General features: G+C 40.8%; 1 protein-coding gene across 1 annotated transcript; it reads right to left on the bottom strand.

The window, feature by feature from the left end:
• Positions 1-236: 236 nt before the first annotated feature.
• b3galt2 (UDP-Gal:betaGlcNAc beta 1,3-galactosyltransferase, polypeptide 2) lies at positions 237-14,513 on the bottom strand. Its single transcript, XM_058073718.1, has 2 exons — positions 13,809-14,513; positions 237-2,898 (listed from the first exon to the last, which is right to left on the bottom strand). The coding sequence occupies exon 2, from the start codon at positions 2,593-2,595 to the stop codon at positions 1,267-1,269; it is 1,329 nt and encodes a 442-aa protein (XP_057929701.1). The 5' UTR covers positions 2,596-2,898; positions 13,809-14,513; the 3' UTR covers positions 237-1,266.
• Positions 14,514-21,822: the final 7,309 nt, after the last annotated feature.

Raw genomic sequence — 21,822 nt, 5'->3', positions numbered from 1 at the left:
TGAGGCCTCCTACTGGTCAGACATGCCGTGAACACATCTGGGAGGCATCCTGACCAGATGCCCGAACCACCTCATCAGGCTGCTCTCAATAGAGGAGCAGCAGTTACATTGTTATAATATTTTAATTATTGTACTTATAACATCTGACATTATTCTTGTAAAATGTCTGTTTTTTTCTTCTTTTTAGTTTTCTTGTTAAATTTAGATTTTTAGAATGTCATCAAATTTGAATCTTACATATATATATTCCATAATACATATCTTACAAGTCTTTGTAATACAAATAAAAACCTAGATGTGTGGTTCATAGAAATTTCATTTGTCATCTGACAGAAAATATGAAAAGACGGGTGAGCTTCCTCAAAAGTTCTTCCCCATAAATTGTACAATATTCTGTATGAAGTACATAAAGCCGTGTGAAGACAATATCTTCACAATAACCCTTGGGTTCCAAATCAGCCTTTGTTGCACAGAAAAAGAGATGGCAGATATTTATATCAGTCTATTAAAAGAAAGCATTTGATCTTAGCATTCAAAGACTGATGTTAAGTCACATATTAACTCTGTTGTCTGAAATATAAAAATGTCATATAATAAATGTAAGAGTTGTTTGAGTGCAACAGAACACACAATTACAAATAATTGAATTCAGTACATTTAATCATTAACTGGTTCATTGCACATTTGTTCAAGTGCAGAGTTATACTCTTAAAGCTTAGAAATAATACAATCTCAGTCATCGTGAATGTGATTTGGAGTGCCGTCATGTTTATTATTTTAAATAAAATACAAGATATGGCAGATAAACTCCCCTTGGAATCTGTGATATTTGATGATGCTGGAAAGTAAACACTGAGACAGGTCAGAATAACTTCTCAACGATATTTTCATTCATATTTAGGTAGTATAACTTTCAACATAATACATATACATTTCCCTTTGTCTGTGTAAACACACTGGTGTGTTTTTTTTTTCCCTGTGTGCGATATTGCACTCATCTTAAAACTTTCTCAACCCCACTTTGAACGTACGCCATCATTGTCCATGCTCCACATCGGCCAGATATGACCTTCATTGCACCTTTTTAGAAGAACATAGCTTAACATGTATACAATACTTGACATTTCTCTCAAAATAAAAAAATAGCTTCAATCATCAACTGTACACTACCAAATACAATGTGCTTTTTCTATAGAGTGAATTGTGCTGAGGTCAAAAAGTCCTCCACCAGCTGTTTAGAATGCACCCATCTCTATGCACACCTAATCAAGGAGGTCGCTCCCCGTGAAACCTTCTGTGTCTGTACCTTCCATTCTTTTCCTTTGCCATGTTGATACAGGCATTGTGCTTGTTACTTTGCAGGTGGTTCCAGTACTTGATAAGTTCGTTTGGATGGAACTGATGAGACGTGATGAGGTGGCTGTACTTGCAGCTGGAATAAGACACCCTCCAATGGTTGAAGAGGAATTCGTTGGGAGGCGGAGCTGGGTCGATGCGCAACTTTGCCAGGCATATTCCCACATAAACATCCTCGAGGTGCAGCCTGCGTATGCTGAGAGAGGCCTGGTAGATCAGCTCTGCCATGTCCCCTGAGAACACATACCCTGTGCCAGAGCAGAATATTGGGTAACGCTCGCTTGGGTACAGCTCTGGCGGCATGTACCACTTGCTGTCCTTATTTCGATTTGGTGCATAGCCTCTCATCAGGTAGCCTGTGAAGTACCTGTGCCTAGGAGGCAGCTCAGGCTTAAGGAGCTTCTGAATAAGATACTCTGTATTGACAAACATGTCGCTGTCTGTCTTCATCACATAAGAGGCATGGGGGCAATAGGTAGCCACCCAGTTCATACCCATTAATGTTTTAATTGTCAAGTTGTAATAGGTGTCCTGGTATTCCTGCTGGATAATGTCATGGTAAACACGGCTCTCTTCCACAATGTTGCTCTGAAGAAAGGAGTCTGAGTTCTTTCCCATTCCGAGCATGAAGAGACGTACAAAGCCCAGGCCCCCTGCTACGCTGTTATTGCCCCATGTCTGCCGGATGGCATTACGAGCATCTGCCTGGCTGGGTTCAGCGGCGATGAGGAGGACGAGGAACGGCGTGTTGTCGCTGCACTTGAAAGGCTCGTTCAGGATGTAGCGGTAGGGCTGAGCACTGAGTTTCCCTCCCACACCCATCTCCTTCTGCAAACTGTTGTTTGTGCTCATGGAGTCTCCCAGTCCCATTACGGCCATTCGGACTCCAGCCCCTGCCCCAAGTCCTGCTACTGCCTCCACAGCTCCTCCCTCCAGCTGCTGAGAGCTAAGATTAAGTAGAGGCTTTGGTGCTATGTTACCCGTCTCCCTCCAAAGGCTCCTGAGGGAGCTGCTCTGGTTGGCTTCCCCCCTGGGGCCACGTAAACCCCTGACAGTGTAGGCTAGTGGGTTTTCTCGTGGCCCGCTACGCCCAGGCAGCCAGTCTTGGTGGCTGAAAAATAAGAAGAGGGTAAACAGCAGCGCCAGCGACAGGAGGCCAGCAACGTGGGTCCGAAATAGCGAACGCTTGACGGTCCACGTCATCTTGATGGGACAGCAATGTCGCCGTCTCCACTGCATGGTGCAGGTCGCTGTTGCCGGGGGCTGCTGCTGCTCGAGAATGGGCGGCGGCAGTCACACACTATCACCTCAAACATGTGGTTGCCAACAAGGGTGATATCTGAGCCGGCGCATGAAGTAGGACGTCCTAATGTAGTCTTTGAAACTTTGGAGCCACTTGGTGGTGGTTAAATGTGATCCTGGTGACACTAAGAAGGCAATGAGTCCATCGTCATGGAGAATTCTCTTTGGAACTGCAGATGAACAGATGGTTATCTTCCGTCTTGCCTCCTTTAGGATGGCACAGGGGTCAGCTCCTCTAATCTGCCAAAAAGCCAAACAAAAGGTTGGCATTAGTTAACATAATACATCCCCACCCCATTTTCAAAATATGCAAATTTTCAGAAGAAGAAAAGGCCACACAATTTTCAGAATTAGGATGTTATCAGTGATAAATTTGACAGCATTTTTTGCCTAAACTAACTAATTCACTACCAAATACATATTTATAGTTTTTTTTCAACCTGACCGCTTGCTCCCAAAGACATATTTAGACATAATTTTTGCACAAGACGCACAAAGAGGTGATGATGCACTTCTACAATAGAAGCAATAGAAGAATATGTTTGATGCAATTTTCAGCTGACAAAATTACCACAATGTGGCAGAAGTGCATTTCATAAGAACTCGGCCTGCATCTCTTTCATTGAAATACACGTTGCATAGCAACCAGAAAGTGAAAAGGCATCTCTACGTGCGAAGGAGGTTACACATAGAAGGGAAATTTTAATGCATGCTCACACTCAGTTGCAAAAGTGAAATTTATACATACTTCATATTATTATTATTCATTCATTCATTTTCTACCGTTTATCCTCACGAGGGTCACGGGCGTACTTGAACCTATCCCAGCTGTCTTCGGGTGAGAGGCAGGGTACACCCTGGACTGGTCGCCAGCCAATCACAGGGCACATACGTATAGACAAACAACCATTTACACTCACATTCATACCTATGGACAATTTGGAGTCGAGTTTTGGAGTCCAATTAACCTAGCATGTTTTTGGAATGTGGGAGGAAAACGGAGTACCCGGAGGAAACCCACGAACTGGAAGAACATGCAAACTCCACACAGAGATGGCCAAAGGTGGAATTAGACTCAGGTCTCCTAGCTGCTATATAGAAGCATAAAAAAAAATGTGATGCTATGTAGTATTCTACACTGGTTACGAGGTAGGAAACAGGAAACAGAAGCATAGCTTGATTAGAGTGTTGAAAATATAAATTTTTATGGCCATTTCAATTACTCAAAGTTTTTTTGCCTCTAAGTTTTTGGTCTCAGAATGGAAGCTCCACAAAAAGCAGGATGTACCATAGTGTCGTCTTTGACACACTTACTGTAAGTAATACAAAAACGTATTTAATCCAGAGCCCAAATGTCAACCGTCTGTGATGCCTACAATGCCTAAATGACTCAACGCGATAGCATTACTTAACGTTTTGAAAGGAAGGAGAGGCATCAATATGACATTGTTATAACAGCTTTGATTGGACGTGGGCGAAGAACACAACAAGACTCAAGGGATGTGGCTTAGTAAGAAGGCCTGACAATTGTATATATTGCTGGGATTATTTAAGTAGAGATCATTGCTGCGTAAATGGAGATATAAGAACACACATATTTTTAAAATGAAAATTTGAAAAGTCCCTGCGTTTGCTAATTATCAGATCACAATGAAATTGATTTAAGACTTAATGTAAACATTATGGCAACACATTAAATGATCTGGGAAAGTGCTATCCACAGTGAGATGGTTGCCGCCTCATACATGTCATTATTCAGCTTAATTCTGAGGTAGAAGTATAAATTACAGGTTTGCTCAACGCTATGCAGGCTAATGCTATCCTGAGCTGCTTGGGTGAGCCGGTGTCATCAGCCCCCTGCCGAACGGCGACATCTAGGGAGGAAACACATCTGTCAAAATGAGTTTTCAGGGTCCAGCAGGCACTGGAGCCTCTGGCGATAACAACCTTCACCTGCCAGTCAGCTTAGGCTTATCAACACTGCCTACCTGTCTAAATGACACCACCCAGGCTGCCCGATCTGCAACCACAAGCAGGAATATATAATAGATATACAGTACAGGCACATCGTTGCTGATGTGACATGAGGAATGCCCTCATGGGGGCTTCAAAAGAAGAAGAGCACAAAGGTAATTTTGTAATTGTAGAAAACATTCAAATATAAACTATAAATAAAAACCTACTACATGATTGAATACTTTATTTGTACCTGTTGTGTTTAAAACACGATCTAATGTAAAATTCAGCCGTTTTTTGACTTGAAAAGGTTTGTGACCAAGACAATTAAAAAATAGAAAAAGGTGGAACTTGCATTTCAGTGATTCTCGAAATATAACGCCTTATTGTGCATCAAACGCATTTTGCTGCATCCAAAATCTGCAATGCATGGTTCGGGTTCGATTCAATACATTTGTGTTACGGTTCGATACTTTTACGAACAAAAAAAGTGACCTTGCCTTTTTTAATTTGAATTTTATTGAATTGCCAATATTTTTCTAACCTTAAAAGTACAGTTCTGCTGCACACACATAGCACCATGTAAGACCCGAGCACCTTGTAATAATAACAATATCAAAGTAAAGGTAACTGATGGAGATCCAAGTGGTGCATTCTTAGCAGGTGAGTAAATATTAAATCAATAAATTTACAAAGGCATTTTGTTAGTAATATCAAATAAGTTCATGCTTCATTTAGAGTAGAGTAATATCAATATGAATGTATTAAATATGACTGATTTTGACATAGAACATAACTTCAAGTTTATAAGTTTATAAGTGCAAATCTTCCCGACATAAGTGCTGTCTTCGTGCAAAAATGTGGAAAATCGCAAGAGAGCACGCAGCCTGCATGCATTTTGAAACCCGCAGACAGCATGCAAAACCAGTAGGAAGTCAGGGGAGGATATATATATATTTTTTTTGGAGGGGGGGGGGGGGATTTATTAAAATTATTGCAAAATTACCTGCCATCTGTGGGTGTGCATTTTAATGTCTAATTCTAAAAAGTCATTAAAGTGGTTGTTTATACAAAGACTTTCTTACTTTTATGTTGTGCATTTTGTTGAAAATTAATTATGGCAAACCGTTACCCTGATCACACTTCACTCTATCTTCACAAGAACAGGCATGTTCTAATGTGACCACAATTTATATCTTCACAAGAACAGGCATGTCCTAACGGCTGTATAACCACATACAAACAAACACAACTTAACATGATGAGTTTAGTGGTGACTTTTACTGCGTTCTTCAATTTCTTGGTAATTTGATATTTTGTGGATCGCCAACATGTTTTAGTCTTAATGCTCCTTCTAGTCTCCAGTTGAGGGCAAATTTTTCGAAACTTCCTATTTTTACTTTCCGCTGCGTTTGCACATTTATCATGATAATTTGCAAGGAAAGGACTAACCTTTCCAGCCGACTGTGCATATTCAGTATAGGAAATGATAGAAGAATGAAAGGGCTTAGGACTGCCTTTGTTCAAAAGGTTGACAAACACATAGGAAGCAAATTTGGGGGTTGAGATATTTCTGCTGTCAGCTAAATGAACATCGAGGTGCTTTGAAGAAACATGCACAACCAGAAAGATACACTCACACACGCGAAATTGAGGCCCGAAACATATCTAACCACCCACTCAGTCAGACAACAGTGGATGTGAGTGATTTTTTAAAATGGCCTTTTTACAAGACCACACACACAGTTTTACTTTTTCCGAGTACAATGGGCCCATTGCAGCAATATGCCCATAAAAATTGTTGAATTTTGACATAAAAAGGTAAAAAAAAATCAAAGTGGGATTCATGGCGTGCTTTTCAACTTTACACTTATCCAAAACTCAACAGTGCCAGCTGCTACTAATTAGCACATGTAACACTCCTTGACAACAGTCTGATTTCATATACCGTATTTTCCGCACCATAAGGCATACTGTGTTATAAGACGCACTCTCAGTGCCGTTTCTCTCTCATCTTTGTCAGAGTCTGTCGTCTAGGTAGTCATCCCGGCAGCGCAACCGTCATCGCATCAATTTGCCATCAAACATGCCGAGTTCCAGTCGGAGTCTGTCGTTGTTAGGTAGTCCATGTTTACCGGGTCTAACGTCACTTTGGTTTTTTTTTTTGTGTCTTTTGTTAACCCTCCTAGCATGTTCGCAAGCTCTCGATTCACTTCTCTTGGCTTTCACAGGAGAGATAGGAGCGCTGTTGTTGGACAGCCCTGGAGATGTGGCAGACATTAAGATGTGTCCTCTGTGTAATACATGTAGTTCTCTGATTGGTTTATTACTGGCAGCGTAATATTGGCAGGAAATGGTCTACACTCACTCAAGCAGAGCGCTGACCCAAGTAGAACAACAGCATTTTTACAGATTTTGCAACACACATAAGAGGCACCACATTACAAGGTGCATCATTGATTTTTGAGAGAATTGAAGACTTTTAAGCATGCCTTATAGTGCGGAAAATACGGTAGTTACGTAGCAATCCCAAAACCCAGGAGATCTTGCAGTACTCATTAATAATCACACACATACTCAACATGCATTCAAATAAAAAATGATGAAATAAAGCAACACGTTTGTGTATCATTTGCTTATTATTCCTATCCTTGTGTAGGATTACTCCAGTTTTCCTCCCGCAGCTCAACAACATGCATATCGTAGATTCCAAACTGTCCATATGTGTGGATATAAGTACGATTGGTTGTGTATATGTGCCCTGTGATTGACGCGAGAGGTGAGTTACGCAAAGGTCTGGTCACCAGTCAAACTCGCATGTGACCATCAACAGAAAAAGCAGCCAAAAATGAATGAATGATTGAAATGAGTGGCTCAGTTTCCTTCATGGGCAGCCTTGGTTTTCCTTCTTAGTGTGTGTAATGAATACTTGGAAAATGGAAATGAGGATATGACCTTCATTTAGTAAAACTGACGTCATCTGTGTGATAGTGATGAATTTTCCACAAGAAAATTTCATCTCCTTCATGTAAGACATTTAGAGTGGGTGTTCATTGGCTAAGAGGTTAGTGTTTGCTTTAATTAAAACAAACTGAACTGATTGCATGTAAACTTAATACAATACCCCTTAATGGTACACTTGCATTTAGTCACTTGGTGTTTGGATAAATGCTGTCTCTAGAAAATTTAATTGAAAATTATCATGTTTACGTCATGCTTCGGACATCACATAATTATATAGAATGAATATTGACATTTTAGAAGATTAAACTTCTCCCAGGTTAGAATTTTAAGTTTGTAAGTGCTTAAATTCTGGATTAATCTGCAGTATAGGATGTACTAGTAAAAGCTGGAAAAATATATTGTCAATAGCAGACCTAAAATTTACCACAACACACCTTGCTAACCCACTATACTGCAGTATACTCCTCAAATCAAGACCCCAGACCCAATCGTGATAAGGTAATTTTTACAAAGTGAGAGTCCTTATTTATAAAGGGAATATGTCCATCCTATATTTATTTACATTCCATCAATAAACATTGACATACAATGTTGTTGTCTTCTTATATATCATATCACATTCTTCACAAATAAACACACATTTTACCAAAATGAGACAATTTGCATTATTAAGCAAGTGAATATGTGCGTGAAATGGCAGGCTTAGAAAAATACGTTTTTTTTCTTAAAGTGCTAACATTACCTTAACATACCCAACAAGTCACAAACATACAGTATAAACATCAATACTGCATCAAAGTAAGCCCATATAGTACAAATATGTGTGTGTTCTGGAGCCAAAAAGATCATTTCTACTACTCAAAGACACCAACGAGCGGGATCTTCCATTTTAGACAAAGAACCACAGACTGTTATAATATTGGAGTGTTCAAATATACCCACAAAACCAGCAAAAAGATTATAATGCTCAGTTTTGATTGACAGTAAGAATAAAGTTCTTACCTTTATTCAGCTAAATGGGGGGGGGGGGGGGGGGGGGGGGGTTACTACCAGCACATCAAAATGCAGTACAGTTCAAGACCCCTGCAAGCTATAGCTACAATAATACATTACTAAATCAATACCTGAAAACTGATCTCTTTTGTTGGACCTCATTAGAGTGTGAAGGTAGTTACGTGATACTGAGTGTGCTGAATGTATATTGTATTTCACCACAGACGATAAGACGGCATCATTTCAAATACATTAAATAAAGTAGGCTACACTGTCTAAATGTTGCCATTGTGCAAACATCATAATTGTTTATTCTTCATTTATTAACACTGTTAAAGAAAAGACACAGAAAACATGTAGTACTTTTTTTCATTTCACTATCCCTAATACACTCACATTTCAAGTTTTGAAGCAAGAGGTTTGATAGTTTGAGGTTTGAGTCTGACATCTACATATTTCTAAGGAAATGAGTAATATATTATTCTTCCTGTTTTGTGCACTGCTGCTACGGCAAGATTGATTCATGCACGTCGTCATGGAATTTTTCAACTTTAAGTGCTTCAACAATTCAAACTAGGGCTGTCTTCGACTAAGGATTTTCACAGGCGACTATGTTGTTTTATTTTAGTAGAACTAATTGTTAAAGGGGACCTTTGATGTTTTTTCCACATTTCTGACCTATAAATGTAGTTAGAATGTTGTATTCTCGTGTTAAACGATGCCAAAGTTTCATAAAATGACATTTGCGCATTTGGAAGAGAGCCGGAAAGAGGTTTGGGATGGCTCAAAACGCTTGGTTTCAAAAGGTGTGGTAAAACTGCCCCTTTGTGATGTCACAGAGGAGTGGACTTCCTTATATATAAACTATCTGCCCTCTTTTTGCTGGCCCGGAATCTTCAACTCCAACCACTTCTACCTGATACCTGACACTTTAGGCATTTAGGTGTCCCTCAAACCTGAACAAACATGTCAGGTGTCAGTGATATGATGGCAGAGAAAATAACGGCAAGCTATTTGTGGGGTCTGATTTTTTCAAGTAGTCATTTTTGTGACGCAAATGTATTATGCTTTTGAGGGCATATTGTTTTAAGAAGCCAAACTCTTATTCTTACGTAACTGTCCCCAGCAACTAGCTGTAACTACTTTCCTCAGCACTGAAATCCGACCACAACTCAGCTCAGGATACGAAGTGGAGAGTGAGTCGCTGTTGACAGATCTTTTTTGTGTAAATGTTTTTAGACAAAAAAAAGAGATACACCATGACTTATGACAATGACTTATAAAACCTGTATTTTTCGATTTATGTAACAAAAATATTGTACAAGAATCGTGAGTCATACCTTTGCTGTGACCTTTTCTTGTTGATAGAGAGTGAAAAATAATATACAGTATTGTAGTCAACCTTTTCAGGTTCATAGTTACACTGCAATATCACATATGAACTTTTTCAGTGTTATTTTGTAACTATGGATGCTATTTTTGGCTCACATGACATCAACACATCAACAAGCCAGGCCATGTGCAAATGAAGTGAACAAATGGCTGCATGTATATTTACCAGCCACATATAGGACATGTATCTTACTTGCATCAATTAATTGCAAAAAAATGCACAACAAACAAATTACCCTTGAATGAACAATATAATCAAATGAAACTGAGAAAAGCACAGACCTTGACTAAGGCTGAATAAACCTTAACATGTCCGTCTGACTCGCAAAAGCATGACTCATCAGGCAACACTGTTGTATCCTTGTCGAGGTGGCAGCAAATGCATATGACAAAGTGGGTGCAAACTGCTACACACGCACGCTTATTTCACTGTCCGCACCATCTGCTTGATCTGATGTGTCACTGCCCCACTTGGACCTATGTAAGTGGACTCTAGAGGCAGAAATTGAGAATAAATGCTTTCAATTTTATTTCATGGGTCATTTCTTGGGCCACGCACCACCCCTTTATAATGTCTTGTGTAAATCAAATTGGAAGTTTTGGAATAATACATAACATAATAATGATATCAGTAACCAACAAACAGAAAATATGCTTCAGTGATCAAGTTTTTTTCATCTGTCCTTCACGAGACCTGGATATAACTCAGATTCAGATTCCATTTCTTCATTGATTGTTTCATATTGTCATTGATGAGTGGTGTGTGTGTATCTGATTCAGTACAGTGGTACCTTGGCTAACGTAACCTCAGTTAGTGTGTTTTTCAGTTAACAACCTATTTTGCCTTTGCTTGCATTCGCCTGCTTGTTCAGTGTCTAAAATACCATCCGGTTTGTTTACGCCACCATCATGGATCACGTGGCCAAGGCGAAATCTTGAACATCTCTCACACGATCGCGCAATGCACGATACACGACGTAACAAACACACGCAGAGAAAAGAGAAAGGCGATGGACCGTACCGAGACAAGTGTGCAAGACCTCTGAGTTTTACGGCTTGAAGAGAAGACCGTCATCATTTCAGAGGTATGTAAATGTGATGGCAAGCCTTAGTCATCAGTTGCGTGCGCACACAGACAAAGCATACACAGCATTCCACTTAACAGTCAGTCGGAGGCGCATCGAGGTTGACACTTGCCGTTTCTGCATTTCTCAATTTACATTCATAACACTAATTTCTGGCAGCGGTGTTAATTCCACTACATAAATGCATACTGTACACATGCCACATAGATAGATAGAGATATTCGCATATACTTCCGTATATGCGGTGTGCAAATGATGACCTCATCAAACCGCCTCTCAAGTGTGTAAACAAATGACAGTTTTCACCAGTTGCAGATTAGCGTGTGCCTTCCGACCATCCATTTTCTAGATATGCCGCCTATCCTCAGTAGTTCCCTGAAGCAAGCACGGTAAAATCTTACGCTGTGTGTGTGCACTCCATTAGGAGAGTCCATGGGGACGTCTGTGAAAATGCTGCTTTTTCATCAGATATGGGGTGTATTGTCAGTCGTATGAATGTTTCTTAGGTAGATTACTTTTGCTTTTCACTTTTGCATCAGAGTGTTGGACACCTCGAGTCATATGACAGCTTTGAATGTTAAGTCCAACTTAAGGCTTTCAAACTCATGGATCGAAGCTTCAGGGCAAGAAAAAAGTTATGTCGGATATAAATTCACTTTAATGTATATCTGTAGATTAAATGTCATTCAAGTCTGATGGTGAGAAATATGTTATTTTTGGCCGAGAGGGCTGTGTACATAGTGTGATGTAGAAAACAATACAACGTTCTGCTGCAGTGGCGGATCTACGTGGCGACCACCCCACTGTTTATTATTAAACCAGGCTTGGTTCTTCAATGTCTTGATAATTGTAATTGCTGGTACCACTACAAGTGTGTTACCTAAAGAATATCATGAACACTACAACATTCAATGCCTAAAAGCAATGCTTTATTTGCAGTACAATGACTTTGTTGATGTCAGAACTTAAGTCATTTTGGTTATTATCAAGAAAACTAAATAAGCTATTTTTGTTGTTATCATTATAATTGTAAAAAAAAAGTACCTTTAATTGTACTAGGCAATAAAGTTACTGAAGAAACAAAGCTGGTCTAATCATTTTTTGTATGTCAGTAATGGTCTCGGCCACCCAAATGAAAAATGACTGGCCATTGCTGCTAGGCCTACATGAAAATAATGATACTTGATTTTCTTCCCGACCGAGTGGTTAGTGCGCAGGCCACACAGCTAGCAGACCGGAGTTCAATTCCACCCTCGGCCATCTCTGTGTTGAGTTTGCATGTTCTCCCCGTGTGTTTTCTCCGGGTACTCTGGTTTCTCCAGCTTCCTCCCACATTCCGAAAACATGCATGTTAGGTTAATTGGTGACTCCAAATTGTCCATACGTAGGTATGAATTTGAGTGTGAATGGTTGTTTGTCTATATGTGCCCTCTGATTGGCTGGCAACCAGTCTAGAGTGCACCCCGCCTCTCACCCGAAGACAGCTGGGATAGGCTCTAGCACCCCCGCAACCCTTGTGAGGATAAGCGGTAGAATGAAGGAATTAATTAATGATTTTCTTCCCTGGAATTTTTGATGGTCAAACACAAATTAAATGGCTACACTGTTGACTTTTAAAACAAATGTCACAGCTCAAGCCTCATGGCAAGTACTTCTCAGATGTTGTACAATGTTGTTTACAGCTTGACAAGCCATTAGCTTCACAACACATATGCCTTCATTCCACCATGGGAGATATGTCATGTTACATATATTCGTGTCGGATGATATCGGCATCGGAAATCGATATTTGGACAATGTAAGCCAAAGTTGAACATCCCTACAAAATTGTTACCATATTTTTTTGTTTTATTCTGTAAACATCGAAAAACTGTTGGGTTCTTTTTCGTCCGTGCCTGCACTTAACAACATTATTAGGTGGGAGTTGGTTGTTTTTAGTTCAAATAAACGTCTAAATTGCATATTCTATGAAGAAGATTGATCCGCATGCTGTGCATGAAGTCAAGAAAACGGACGACCTAAGGGAAATAAAGCTTTTGACAGCTCAGGTCGCTGTAAATATATGGCTGTTGCTTCCTTACAATCATTGAGAGGGCAGCGTTGACTTTCTCCTCATCGTGTTCCTGCCAACTTTTACCCAAGTATTCTAATCATAGCTACACTTTAATAATGAATGTAATGTCGGAAGTTCAGGCTTCAAAAGAAACAGTTAGAATGTAGTTACGTGTTTAAATTTATAAATCTGCCCCCCCATATCAGCTGTTGGCAGCTATTCCGATGCTTACTTCGCTGCCAAATATCTCAGAGAGCATTGGGAACTCCCCGGCCTTTCCTCTTGGCAGCACTCTGTTTTTTTTCCCCTGAACTTGATCATTTCCAAATGAATACAGATTATATTTGGTGGTAGTGATTGCACCTGCAAGACAGCCCCATCATGCTGGAATTTATAACTTATCCAGGATAAAAAGTAAACTGCTTTATTCTACCACTGTTTTATGTGCTTAGTGAGTGTGATAATAAGAACAGGCAACCACTCACAATTGTGCAGTGGTGCTTGAACACCTGTCTGAGGCACTTTTGGGAACCAGTAAATGTTTGATGGAAGGGAGCAAGGTTGTGGTACAAAGAAGGGCGGCTGGATTGATAGTTGTCAAGCTTTGCAGGGTGGGGAGACTGAGTATGAAAGGAGAGAAGTGGGTGTGGAACTGTAAATGAAAAATGAGGATGTAGAGGATTCAGGAGACATGCAGTGGTGCCTACCTCCTCTTCCTGGAGGTGTTGCTGCTGCTGCTGCTGCTGTCAGGGCTCCAGTTGGCTGACCACGGCAGCCTTTAGTCCAGATCACCACTTCATCTTGGAACGGGAACCGTTCTATGTAGTTTCCTCTAATCACACCTTGTGTGTGCTCGGTCCTCGCTCATGGCCATCCCCACAGGCTCTAAAACCCTGCGGGTTTTTTTGGTGCTCCCACTGCTGCAACTCCTCCTCCCTCCTGGTCTCCAGCATAACACCGCAGCTTTCTCCCGACCCTTTTTGATAAATGACCGCCTCTCCTTACTCGTGTTTCCTGTTGTTATCCAAGTTGAGCTTTTCAGGGCTTCTGTTCATTGTACAAATAGAAGAGAGACGCCACAGCACCAATACAGTCGGAGCCTGACCAGCTCGAAGGGGAGAACAGAGGCGATGTTCGGCTGGCTGGTGTACAGTAGCACGCAGTGAGAGTGATGGAGGAAAACAGTACATGGTAACAATTTCCTCTAAATATAGCCTCCTATGGTTCTTTGTATCTTGGTAAAATCATTCTCCCTCCCAGCTGCCTCAAATGAAGGTTCCGATATATGTTTCTTTCTTCGCCTGGATACAGCTCTGTTCGCCGTCAGGTTTTCTCGGCGGGTAAGGAAGCCGCTGTCCGGGTGACGATGTCTGTCAGACGCCGCTACACTGACGGAACTCTTGCACGTCACTGCATTCTTTTTAGCGGAGCTTCTCACGTGACCTAGTTAGACATTCGTGTTACGTTCAGGGAGTATACGGAAAAGCGGGGACTGCAGGTCGAGCCAACATTTTTCAAATGTTTACGTTAGTCAATGAGTGGCATGCCACCAACGTCCAAACTAACTTCTATTTATGTTTAACCTTCTTTTTTCTTTTTTAGAGGACACGTTTTTAAACAACAGTTTATGTATCAGACTAACAAAGATATTGGCATGACTTAATGCCTATATCTTTGTTAGTCTCATAGACTCACTCAAGGTCCATGGCTTCTATGATAGGTAATTTATTGTTGTTACACATACATGCTTTACTGTATGAAGTATTTTAACATTACATTACTGCATGTATCACCTATTGAATTATTTTCAATTATTATTATGATAATACACATTATGTTTAGTCGCTGCATATTTCTGTTGTTTTAGTAATTATGCTTTATTATTGTCATTAGAAGTTCAGTATTATTAAAGGGTGCGTATACTTTCCACTTTTTCATGAGCAAGTGAACTCAGCACATTTCCTCCTCCTCTTTTCCTCCCAAGCCAGTCACTAGGCCCCCTCACAATGGACTGGAAAAAAGAGGGGATTTAACTCTGTGAAAGCAGGGTGGCCAGTGGTTGTTTGGTAACAGCCGGATTTGTGGCCTTTGTTTCATAGCCGTGTGCTGGCACTGTTAAGACAACTGCACAATTAAAAATGGATGAAAAAAAACAATGTTTAACAGCTATTTGCTATATTAGTATGTCATGTCAACAAGGAAATCCTTATAAAGATTAAACCGGCCTTGCTCGTTTTTACATGTAACACAAAGGCCTTTGTTTTTATTTGATTATGTTCAAATTCATGCATCAAAAGGTTGGTGTCTTGAGAAATAATGTAGGCAGCTTGCGTCCCAAGCCTCTCATACAGCTCATATAAATTGTCAGGGACTGTAAGGGCCTTTTGCAGCACTGATGATATTGCAAGGTATCATAGGAGCATAGGTGACTGAATAATTAATAGGACCCGTGTCTTTGACAGAAATACTTTGGAGGCCATTAGCCTAGCTACCTGGCCAGTGAGAGCATATTTGTCAGAAGAAAGTAATGTCATGGTAGTGATTGATTTCCTGTGGCTGCCAGGTTAAAGGCAGTGGGCCCTGTACATTAATATCATGTGGCATCTATTAGGTGACTTCCTCAACTTGTCAAACCTGCTCTGCCCTGCAAAATGACTGTGTATTGAAATTGAAATTGTCATCATTAATTACTGGTGCTCGGAGAATATCTTCCCAATTTTCTGTGCACATCCACTGAGTCACTACACATGCATACATTCGCCACCTGCTGAATTAATGAATGCACACCTTCATTCTTTTTTACTTCTAACCATAAATGGAATAGCTCATAGGATGCAATCTTCTGCTAGCTCACAAAATATTATAAAATGAGGTGTATTGCAATAGAATGTGCGAGCACTGGTACAATATACAGTACTGTAAGCTCAAGCGGTATAGAAAATGGATGGATGGATAGGCAAATGTTAGTAGACGGAAATGTAACAGCAGTCCTTGCATGAGTACTCACTAAAACTGCTCTCTAGTGGTCACAATGAGATACAACAAGATACGTATATGTGCCCTGCGATTGGCTGTTGACCAGTCCGGGCTATACCCTGCCTCTCACAGAAGGGCAGCTGGGATAGGCTCCAGCATACCAGTGAAGGATAAGCGGCATAGAAAACGGATGAAATATAATTGGGTTTTTTGTAACGATACATGATACCTTTTCCATACATTCATTATACACTGCCTTCCAAAATAAATTAGAAATCATAAACATTTGCATGGCTTTGAAGTAAATTGCATTTTTTATTTAACCGCTGAAGATCAGTTATTCACGTTGATGTGTCTAATGTCAGTGGAATGTCCCTGAAGTCACCATTGGCAGGGTGTGAGAGTGACATGTGATTGATGGAAACTGAGGGAATGTCTGCTGCGTTGGGGCACATGTACAGAATGTTGCTCTGCGATTACACTGTCGGATTTGTCTGGTTTTTTTTTTTTATACATCCATTAAGTCCAACAGTTACCTGTTGGCTTGTTTTTTTTACTTATCTGCAAATAAGTTCTCAACCATTGACATGCTTCCGTTTCATACAAAATACTGGAAGCTGTGTTTGACGGCTCAAAATTGGACATTATATCGGAATTTCTCTGATTGCATATTTATGCACATTTTCTTGTGTGGGTTTGTCTGTCGGTGGGGTTTCCTGTTTTTATACTTGTATATGCGTAAGTGTACATGTTAGATTTGCCATGAATAAACTATGTGTATTTCAGCATATGTTTGATAAACAAGGCTGGTGTGGGTGCATTGACAGCAGGATGGGTAAAACGCAGAGGTCAGCTATCACGTTGAAACATGCTGGTCCTTATCTCTGTCACAGAGCCTAATAGAGTAATGAATCAACATAAAGCCTGGTTTTCTCCTGAATGGAACACTACCTTCGCAGCCAACAGTGGCACTTACCTTCAACTATGCTTACTTCCCCCATAAGCATCTTTTGCTCTCCAGTCTTGTTTATGGATGTTTTTTTTTAGATGGATGGTTCCAGTGTCTAGTGTCCAGTGTCAGTGATGTATTTGCAGAAGTCATCTAATTTTGGGGATTCCCTTCAAATCACAACAATGGCTAACCACCACTGCCCTGAATTTCATTTGCTCTGCAAGTTGATAAAAAACATACATACTGTATATATCACAAATCAGGCGTGGTTCAAGTTTTTAATTTGTATCTATCTATCTATCTTAATGTTTTCAAATCAATTTCATTACAGTGACATTGTGGTTGCATATGGTTCCGGAAAAAAATATTTGATAAGGCAGAAGAACACAGGGCTGACTGAACCAGGTGAGTTACATATGACACTGAGAAGAATGGTGAATTTAGAGGCTGCGCTAGACCACATAGTCTTGATAAAAGCTGTCATTGCCTTTGAGAGGATAATCTAATGTGTCTAGTTTGATGCCTTTCTGTCAAACTTAAGAGAAGCATGCGGTTTGGCATGTACGTGTGTTGGCTTCTCTCTGTGAAACAGACATGGTTATATCCTTTTTATGTAATCCCGACAAACTACCCTGTAGGATGATTTTGCATTTTAATTGTACAATTAGTCATCCCTGTTTACTTTCAATGCAACATTTCGGAAATCTCAGGATTCACAAATGGTATAACAGTGTTTGATGTGTACATTGTATCTTCTTTTCATTGCATTGTCATCTTAATTATTGCTACTGATCATTTTTTGAGATCAACTTGAAAGTTTGGGTGTCACCTACAGTGGGATGAATTCTGCATACAGGATTTATAGACCAGGAGCCCACAGGGGTCAGGGTAGCCGGAAAGCTAACAAATTCCCATGTGCACAGCATTTAGTACAAGGGTTACTGTCTAGAGAAATGGACATCTGCCGATCTTGCTCTGGTGGGTGTGGTCATGAGGGCCGTGAAAAGACACAGAAAATTCGAGCCAGATTAGCTCCACCTTCTAACAAAATGAAACATATTGAAATTCAATCAGCATGTTGTATTGTGTGATAAATAAGCAAAGACAGACATTTCTGGTGGTGGCCTACCCCCGGCAGATACCAAAATAGGACAAGAAAAGTTTGAGCTAGATCAGCTCTGTGACTAACAAAATGAAACCGATGCTAAATTGTTCAGTACTGCAAACTCTTTCAAAAATCACTAACGCCAGATAATTTTTGTGGTGGGATGGCCGCGCCAGACACTTTGAAGGGGCCACACCCTCGGAGCTGACCTTGATTAGCTTGTGGGCTAACAACATAAAACCACTTGCAGAATGTTATCTATGATGATGTCTATCTCAAATAACCATTGCCAGACATTTCATATGGTGGGGTACCCCTGCCAGATGCATTGTATAGGCCCCGCCCTTGGATGACCCAGATCAGCCATTCACCTAACGACATAAAACCACCTGCAAAACGTTAACCATGTTAATGCTTATCCCAAATGACCATTGCCAGACATTTCATATGGTGGGGTACCCCTGCCAGATGCAATGTAATGCAATGTAAATGGCCTTGCCCTTGGATGACCCAGATCAGCTAGGCTAGCCATTCCACCTTACAAAATATGACCACTTGCAAAATATTAACCATGTCAAGATCAATGGGGCTAATAATACTGTTACAGTCATGAGCTTGTGAATTTCTGCATTGATTATAATTATTCAAAGCCTTCATCGTCCTCCAAATCAGAATCGTCACTCCATGCCTCATCTGAATCAATCGGTTCTTCACCCTCGGCGACGTCAGGATCAGCCTCCTCTCCAACGACGATAGTTTCATCGCTGTCTCTGTCGGCGCATTCTTCATCAAAGAAAGAATCTGGTGTTGCGGATCCTTGGAACCATATAGGTATGAGAAGGCTGTTGCTTTCAATCCAGCCATAGTCTGTTGGTGATAATCCATTCCCAGGATGTGCGGTTGTTGCTTGGATCCACAAGCGATTGCGATCTCTTAACCTTCATCTGAAGAGTACGTTGACAAGGTGGCAACAAAGCACAGTCAACTCGTTTGACATTTGCCAATGGGTCATCCTGAAATGCGACAAAATAAGTTAAATACCTTAAAGATTTGTTAACCTCTGTATACATGTCAAAACACATTCATTCGAATGGTTGTGGTCATTGCAGAGAAGACTGGATTTGATCTAAAGAAAGTTCTAGCATTCCCAATCATCACCCATCCTTTGGCACTTGCACACAGTGATGGCGCACACATCAAAACTCCAAAGTCAGCTCTGTTGAATAAACTTGAGGAATTACAGACAGAGCCAGTAACGGAAACTGAGCTTCCGCTTAGCTACACTCAGGTCTATGATGGCGGACTTCTCCTACATTCTGTTCTCTCCCACATTAACATGGGGGCATCTTATGCATCCATTGCCAAATCATTGCTGTCTGTTGTTTGTTCTGGCAGGGGAAATGAGGCACATGTTTGTCTTGACAAATATGTTGAGAACTCCATAAAGGACAGTGAGAGGAAGTTGAGAGGGGCAATAGATCAGGCATACAGCATCATAGGACCTGATCAGACCATTAGACAAAATGGCAAGATGCTACTTACCAATGGGATTACCTGGATTCCATGCATTCACTGGGTGTGACTTCACATCTGCCTTTTTCAGGCGAGTTGACAATACATATATGTAACTTTGACAACTGCTAGGACTAGTTGCAACTGCAACTAGGAGAAGTCCGCCATCATAGACCTGAGTGTAGCTAAGCGGAAGCTCAGTTTCCGTTACTGGCTCTGTCTGTAATTCCTCAAGTTTATTCAACAGAGCTGACTTTGGAGTTTTGATGTGTGCGCCATCACTGTGTGCAAGTGCCAAAGGATGGGTGATGATTGGGAATGCTAGAACTTTCTTTAGATCAAATCCAGTCTTCTCTGCAATGACCACAACCATTCGAATGAATGTGTTTTGACATGTATACAGAGGTTAACAAATCTTTAAGGTATTTAACTTATTTTGTCGCATTTCAGGATGACCCATTGGCAAATGTCAAACGAGTTGACTGTGCTTTGTTGCCACCTTGTCAACGTACTCTTCAGATGAAGGTTAAGAGATCGCAATCGCTTGTGGATCCAAGCAACAACCGCACATCCTGGGAATGGATTATCACCAACAGACTATGGCTGGATTGAAAGCAACAGCCTTCTCATACCTATATGGTTCCAAGGATCCGCAACACCAGATTCTTTCTTTGATGAAGAATGCGCCGACAGAGACAGCGATGAAACTATCGTCGTTGGAGAGGAGGCTGATCCTGACGTCGCCGAGGGTGAAGAACCGATTGATTCAGATGAGGCATGGAGTGACGATTCTGATTTGGAGGACGATGAAGGCTTTGAATAATTATAATCAATGCAGAAATTCACAAGCTCATGACTGTAACAGTATTATTAGCCCCATTGATCTTGACATGGTTAATATTTTGCAAGTGGTCATATTTTGTAAGGTGGAATGGCTAGCCTAGCTGATCTGGGTCATCCAAGGGCAAGGCCATTTACATTGCATTACATTGCATCTGGCAGGGGTACCCCACCATATGAAATGTCTGGCAATGGTCATTTGGGATAAGCATTAACATGGTTAACGTTTTGCAGGTGGTTTTATGTCGTTAGGTGAATGGCTGATCTGGGTCATCCAAGGGCGGGGCCTATACAATGCATCTGGCAGGGGTACCCCACCATATGAAATGTCTGGCAATGGTTATTTGAGATAGACATCATCATAGATAACATTCTGCAAGTGGTTTTATGTTGTTAGCCCACAAGCTAATCAAGGTCAGCTCCGAGGGTGTGGCCCCTTCAAAGTGTCTGGCGCGGCCATCCCACCACAAAAATTATCTGGCGTTAGTGATTTTTGAAAGAGTTTGCAGTACTGAACAATTTAGCATCGGTTTCATTTTGTTAGTCACAGAGCTGATCTAGCTCAAACTTTTCTTGTCCTATTTTGGTATCTGCCGGGGGTAGGCCACCACCAGAAATGTCTGTCTTTGCTTATTTATCACACAATACAACATGCTGATTGAATTTCAATATGTTTCATTTTGTTAGAAGGTGGAGCTAATCTGGCTCGAATTTTCTGTGTCTTTTCACGGCCCTCATGACCACACCCACCAGAGCAAGATCGGCAGATGTCCATTTCTCTAGACAGTAACCCTTGTACTAAATGCTGTGCACATGGGAATTTGTTAGCTTTCCGGCTACCCTGACCCCTGTGGGCTCCTGCTCTATTATTTAGTGATGTACACATTTGGGCAAGAGTAAAACAATGTTCCCTGTGCTTCTCAGCTTAATGTGAGGAAGTACATGGGATAAGCAGTAGGGCTGTGCGATACCTTTTTTTATAAAGTCCTGGCACTTGCAACTTTCTTTGACTCCATTTCAGGTTATTGAGGTGACAAGCACTATTGAATTTTAAAAAATATCTCATGGCAAAAAAGGAAGGTGGTATCTGTGTTATATCTCACTGCCACATCATGTATTTGGGAAGAATCGCACTGACGGAACAATTTTACCAAGTATCCATAACGGATACTCGTTTATAATGAGTGGTACAGGGTGGCGAAGCGTGGCGCACCCCATGCAGTGGTAATTTCATTCAGCGCACTAGCCAATTTGATAATCTGGTAGACTGGGCTGTGCTGAAATGGGCGTGGCGACTAGGGGGAGGTGTGCATATTTCCAGCTTGGTGCATTGAAC

This window comes from Doryrhamphus excisus, chromosome 5 (genome assembly GCF_030265055.1).
Source record: "Doryrhamphus excisus isolate RoL2022-K1 chromosome 5, RoL_Dexc_1.0, whole genome shotgun sequence".
Classification (NCBI taxonomy): domain Eukaryota; kingdom Metazoa; phylum Chordata; class Actinopteri; order Syngnathiformes; family Syngnathidae; genus Doryrhamphus; species Doryrhamphus excisus.
This window is presented reverse-complemented; position numbering and strand designations above follow the sequence as displayed.